The 6,271-nt window shown below is 40.5% G+C and overlaps 1 protein-coding gene across 1 annotated transcript in view; it reads left to right on the forward strand.

Moving 5' to 3' along the window:
* Nucleotides 1-2,120, forward strand: part of PIWIL2 (piwi like RNA-mediated gene silencing 2) — a 40,510-nt gene extending 38,390 nt beyond the window's left edge. Inside the window, exons 21-23 of the mRNA XM_088151886.1 lie at nucleotides 28-281; nucleotides 968-1,075; nucleotides 1,748-2,120. Coding sequence (XP_088008012.1) covers nucleotides 28-281; nucleotides 968-1,075; nucleotides 1,748-1,904 — 519 coding nt within the window. The 3' untranslated portion in view covers nucleotides 1,905-2,120. The remainder of the gene's footprint in view (nucleotides 1-27; nucleotides 282-967; nucleotides 1,076-1,747) is intronic.
* The last annotated feature ends 4,151 nt before the right edge of the window (nucleotides 2,121-6,271 follow it).

Below are 6,271 nucleotides of genomic sequence, written 5' to 3' on the forward strand. Positions count from 1 at the left end.
TACTGTTGAATGTTTGTTCTCTCAAAGGTTAACCACTGCCTCCCGGAGAAGATAGTGGTTTATAGAGATGGGGTGTCCGATGGCCAGCTGAAAATGGTAGAAAGCTATGAAATCCCACAGCTGCAGAAATGCTTTGAAGCTTTTAATGATTATGACCCTAAAATAGTGGTGTTTGTGGTTCAGAAAAAGATCAGCACTAACATCTATTCATCAGCTGCCGATCACTTTACAACACCTCCTCCAGGGACGGTGATAGACCATACAATCACCAGCCGAGATTGGTGAGTGAAAAGCTGTCACAGAGCGCTTTCTGTACACATCTCCACAGTTTCTTCTGGAAACCGCTGCTGGGAAGTTGGGAATTTTAAATCTTTGTATTTTCTCCTTTCCTCCATGTTAAAAAAGATCATTTTCTACAGACACAGCTTTGCAGTTAAATGCATCTCTAGGCTTTTTTCCCTTCAGCTTAATCAGCTTTATTTCCTGTCAAAATAAACCGTGGCCATAGTCCTTGGGTGAGCTTCGTTTTATCCGTAGTCTTGTCTATAGTGTAGTTAAAGACATCTCCATGTGGGATGCCTCTGGAACTGAGACAGCCTTCTGTCAGCGTGGGTAACAGGCTTTTAGTGGTGGTTCACATCCCCAGAGTTGACTAGGGTTTAATAGAGTTGATGGCTGGTACTCAGTAGAGTGATGAGTATTCTTCCTTCTCTCCCCATGTACAACATGGAAAGCTATGGCCCAGCATTCATAATTCTCCCACACTTTATTGGAATTCCCATCCGGATTGTTCAGAGACATTCCCATACCATGGCTTGCACTTTCGAATAACAGTCACAGGTATCCAGCTTTGTTCCAGGCCTCCATTTTGAAGGTTATAAAGAATCAGGCTGGATTCTGTCTCTGTGGGAATGATGTTGATAAAGGTTTGGCTCTGCTGTTCTTCCTCCTGGTTCTTTCTTATTAGGGTGGATTTTTACTTGATAGCACACTACACGCAACAAGGCTGTGGCATCCCAACTCACTACATCTGTGTAAGGAATACAGCCAATCTCAGTCCTGATCACATGCAGAGGTGAGTGTATTTCATCTCTTGGTTTCAGGTTATGTTTTTTCACTGTATAGAAAGTGGAATAAATAGATTATTTATAGATAAAACAGGAAGTACTGAATGCAGCAAAAGGATGTTGGGGGGAAGAAACTGTATGCAATTATGAATTTTAGGATTTTGTTTCATGGGTTTCTTGTATTTTCCTGGAAACCATTTTGTGTACAGCTCTGCTTCATACTCAGTACAATGACCTGAGTGGAAAGGGAGAGAAACGGAGGACTTCCTTGCTTCTTGCTTTAAAACGCAATTGCCTGTGAGGTGGTCCTCCAGCTGTGCTGTGCCATTCTTTGCAAGACCTGGAATGACCCCAAACTGTCTGCTAGTTGCATAGTTCACAGGGGCTTCCTTGCAGCTCTTTGGCCAATATTTTTCTGTCAAGAGCTTGAAGCAGGATGAAGGTGTTTATATAATATTGTCTTTGGAGCGGGGGATTTGCAAGAGGGTAAAATAAATTGGAAAGTAAAGCGAAAAGGGAGAATCAGTTTTTCCCTTGCAGCATTTAATGATGTACTGTAATCAGAGTAGACTAGAGATTAGGGATTTGTCAAGCCATAATAGAGATATCTTGTGGGTCCAGGTTATGGAAGCAGGCATTCTAATCAGGAATTTCCTTCTCCCACTCCTGTTTTCTAATAGGCTGACTTTCAAACTTTGCCACATGTACTGGAATTGGCCAGGAACTATCAGAGTGCCTGCCCCTTGCAAATACGCACATAAGCTGGCTTTTCTCTCTGGGCACGTTCTCCACCATGAACCAGCAATTGAGCTGTGTGAGAAACTCTTCTTCTTATAGCTTCTGCAATCAACTGCCTTCAAAAAAAGAGTGAATGCCCTGATCCGAGGCAGAATTGAGAAGCAATTGCCCTGGGTTTACCGTTAATGGGCAGCCCCTCCCATTTTCAGCCCACCCCCTCAACTGGAGGCTCTGCCAAGGCTCTTATAGCCCTTACCCCAATCCTGTGTGATTTTTATGATTGTTCACCACCCAGAGTCACTTGTTTGAGATGGGCGGCCATAGAAATTGAATGAATGAATAAATAAATATATTTACTTAGATGTAGATACCAAAGTGTTTCTCTTACTTCCATGGTTTTAACTAAAGAAGTAATAGCACTCTTTTGCCTCAGGAGCTAATGAAATAATTCCTGGATCTTGTGAAAACTGATTTTTCCAGACATTGCTGCACTGAAAATTGTACATGTTCAGTTGATGCATATTTTCTTTCTTCTGCCTCTCAAAAAGTCAGAATCAAACCAGAGAAAAGCATTCTGTTTTAACTGATGATTAAAAAGTACTACTTTGCACAAAAGTATTTCCCAGGGTCTAGACAAATTTTACTTAGTAGTATTTAAATGGTGTAACTTATGGCTTTCAGGATGTTAGTGAATAACGAGTCACCTAGAATGGCTGACGTTGAGGGATGCTGGGAATTGTAGTTTAGCTACTATTGAAGGGCCATAGATTCTTCACTCCAATTTAAGAATTTTTATGGTCATTGAGTATTACTTCTGTACTATCATGTTCTTAAAAGGAAACTTTGACTTCTTTTGTTAAAGGTAGCTGTTAGGTTGGGATAAAAACAAAAGACTGCATTTGTCTTGGCTTGAACTATCTTTATAGTGAATGGTTACATCCTACATCATAGTAATCATGACATTTGTATATTTTTATGAGTTCTTCATTGGTCATGTAAAATGTTTAGTGTTTGTTATGGTTAAATACCTGAAATGAAACAATTGTACTAGGTTTACTTTGTACCATCGAAGACTTTGAATATTCACATTCTCTCAGTGGGATGAGAGTGGTTGCAGAACTGAGCACAAATTTGCACTGGCTGAGTATAGTTACCAGCAACTAGTACATGCTCAATTAGATCTAATACAGTTGGTTGTTACAGTACAAGGTAGTGTAGTGCCAAAAATACTAAGGAATTCACTGGTTATAGTAACAGACCTACAGCATAATTTGATGTGTACATGTCTGTCTGCAATCTCAGACTCTCCCTGTGTCCTTCTTGCCAATAGTGCAAACTACCATCCTTCTCTTTCCCAGCAAACAGATGGCAAAACTGTTTGCAGTGAAAGAAGGTGCATACTTTTCTTAAAGAAATTGGTTTTTAATACAGCCTGCTATTTCTGGAGGTATGTTATCAGGTGTAGCAAATCTGCTTCTCATTTGTAAATCATACAGCTGTGGGCTCAGCATTGTCCTCTGTGGTTTATACCATTCAGAGGAATGGATGGTATCAGCTAATCTTAATAATCCACTGGCTGAGCAGTGGAGTTCCCTCCACCTTTATGAAGGATTCTGCTGGGGAGCTGAGCCCTGTGCTGGGTTCAACTTGACAAGCATTAATTCTCTTGTACTTCAGTTATTATAATGGCACATCCTTAGTCACAAATTCTAGGAATAGCAGAGTTTGGCTACAGGACGACTACCCATTGTCCCTACAAGAAGAGTTGCCAGTGCCCAGTCAAGATAGCCTCTTAATTCCCTTACTACATACATTGCACTGCAATTTTATATTTGAAGAACAGGCTGGTATAGTGAGACTGTTCTGGAACTGCGCACGCAGTCAAGGAGGACGTGCATATCTTCAGTTGCCTTACTTGTCAACCCTGGTTTTCAAGCTATACCCCCACCCCTTTTCTGTTTTTCTGCCCCCTTCCCTGCCTACCTCTGAGGCAGGAGTGGTGCATCATTGCATCAGCTGCTTCTGATGCACAGGATGTGGGTATTTGCTTTCCCTGTTAGTTGTATCATGAGGAGTAGTGATGTGAAGACCCCTCTTTAGAAGTGTAAATTGTGTTGAAACTCTTTGCAAGTCTTATCACCTGCAGAAGAATCCCAACCACCTAAAATATGTAGCTTGAGGGACAGAGGGTTGACAGTCTCTGCATGTTGACTCCTTTTTGCTCCCTTCCCAGTATGTTCCTAGAACATGTTTAATCTGGTCAGAACTAGAAAGGTGTCTAGCTAAAGCCTAGAAAACATAGGGATGCTGCTCTTATCTCACTAGAAGATACATTTCCATCTGTGTGTTGGAGGTGATATAATAATTTCTAAAAACCTGCATAAGAAGGCAGGTAGTGCTTCTGTATGGTTCTCTCACTGGTAATTTTTTGACTCTAAAAGATTTATAGCTAAATTTTGTTTAAAGCTTGTAGAGCATGTGTGAAGACCTTTGAGCAGCAACTTTGTTTTGCTATTGCATAGATTGCTTTTCTTGCAAAAAGGCTGCTATATAAATGAAAACTATATATTACAGTCAATTCTACTTCTGTTTGTTGGGCCAGTCCTTGAGATTCTGTTCTAAATGTGGTCACCTTTTGCACTGAAAACAGAGAAATGTCCTTCTATGCTTACCAACGCAGAAAACCAACACTGAATTTATAACCTTTTTTGAACTAGAACATGCTTGTCTAGTTTCCCTGATATTGGTATCTAGAACGTACTTCTTCATCCTGTTAATAATTCACCTTCTCTGCCAGCATTAATCTTCTGATATGCTTATCCTGTTTTATTACCCAGTTTGGCCATGATTTGTCTGAACTTTGTCCAAGTTTACCAAAACACAGTAAATATCAGGCACTTGTCTTGTATGGCAAAGCTTTCAGAATGGTGAATGAAGCATTTAGTTATGAAAGTGGAGAAAGAAAGGAGAACATTCTCTTCTTTTTCTTTTTTGAAGAAAGAGCTGTGTGTTGCCTGAAAGCCTGTTAGAAACACAGAGCTTTTCTTTGCAGGATTTGAGATGAAGAGTGTATCTGTTGCCTTATATGCCTGTATGTATCTCCTGATACAGATAGTCCTTGACTTACGACCACAATAGGGACTGCACCTGATTTTATGATTTTGTGGTGGTCTTTAAGCAAATCACTGTGGTCGTTAAGTGAACTACGTAGTTCCCTGTTGATTTTGCTTGTCAGAAGCTGGCTGGGGAGGTTGCAAATGGTGATCATGTGATCCTGGGATACTGGAACTGTCATAAATACATGCCGGTTACCAAGCGCCCAAATTTTGATCAGGTGACCACGGGGATACTGTGATGGTCATAAGTCATTTTTTTCAGCGTTGTCATAACTGAACGGTCACTAAATGGTCATAAGTCAAGGACTACCTGTATTGTATTTGTATATTTGTAAATAAATTAAATATTTGAAGGCTGCCCTCAGTTTCCAGGGTTCTCTCATCCCAACCCCCCCTCCCCCAAATCTGTTGATTCCTCCTAGAACTTCTTGCAGCTTTGGGAATACATATATCTGCTATACTTAAATCAGTTACTTGTGATAGGAAGTTTTCAAATGGATAGTAGTAGATTAAGCCTAGTCTTAATATTTTTCAGTGATTACTTTGAAATCTTTCTTGGCGTGATAATAAAAAGGATTCTGGGATTTAGGAATCCATTAAATGCAGTTTGTTTGCCCTCTGCTTGGATTTTAGAACCTCTTTTTTTCACATAAAACTTTCTAGGCATGGTTCAGGGACAGAGGCAGAGACAGTAATCTGTTGGGCCAGCCTGAAATAGGTTCTGAAAGTTTGGGGAATGAACCCAGCAACTCCTAGAAGGGACCTATGTCTCCTGTTCCAAAATACATTGGCTCGTCTAGCTAGGTCACCATGCTTTTGAGGTCATAACTGAGCGATAAAGCCCGTTTATCACGGACAAAAGTCTGTGCCCAATCCGCAACTAAAGTATCCTTGGGAATTGGACTGGAAAGAGGAAGATATCCACCTTAGTGAAATGTTAGAAATTGCCAGACAAGATGTTAATTAAGTTGGCCAGTACTTTGAGGCAGCTTCAGATAACTTCCTCTCAATAAGAAAGCTTGAATATTATTTTTATATGGAATACCTTTTTAAACAACCCCAGCTGTGCTGAGCTACATTTCAGTCAAATAACAATCTGGCCTTCTCATAGATTCTTGATACTTATTACACATATAACAATTGCTTTTTTTCAGGGAATGTAGGGTAGAGCCTTCCTTCTATTTTCAGTGGACTGAATCCAGACTTCAGTGGGATTCAGACCGCCTGAACTCAGTGGGACAGACTTGGGAATTCTGGGAACATTAAACATGTGGTGAGCACCAGGGCTTGAAAAGGCTGACCAACACCCATTGATTTGTTCTCTGCCAATGTGCTGTACCTTTTAATGAT

Source organism: Python bivittatus, unplaced genomic scaffold (genome assembly GCF_059951505.1).
Source record: "Python bivittatus isolate LINGU-HERP-01145 unplaced genomic scaffold, Pbiv_v1 ctg000680_np1212, whole genome shotgun sequence".
NCBI classification, from domain to species: Eukaryota; Metazoa; Chordata; class Lepidosauria; order Squamata; family Pythonidae; genus Python; species Python bivittatus.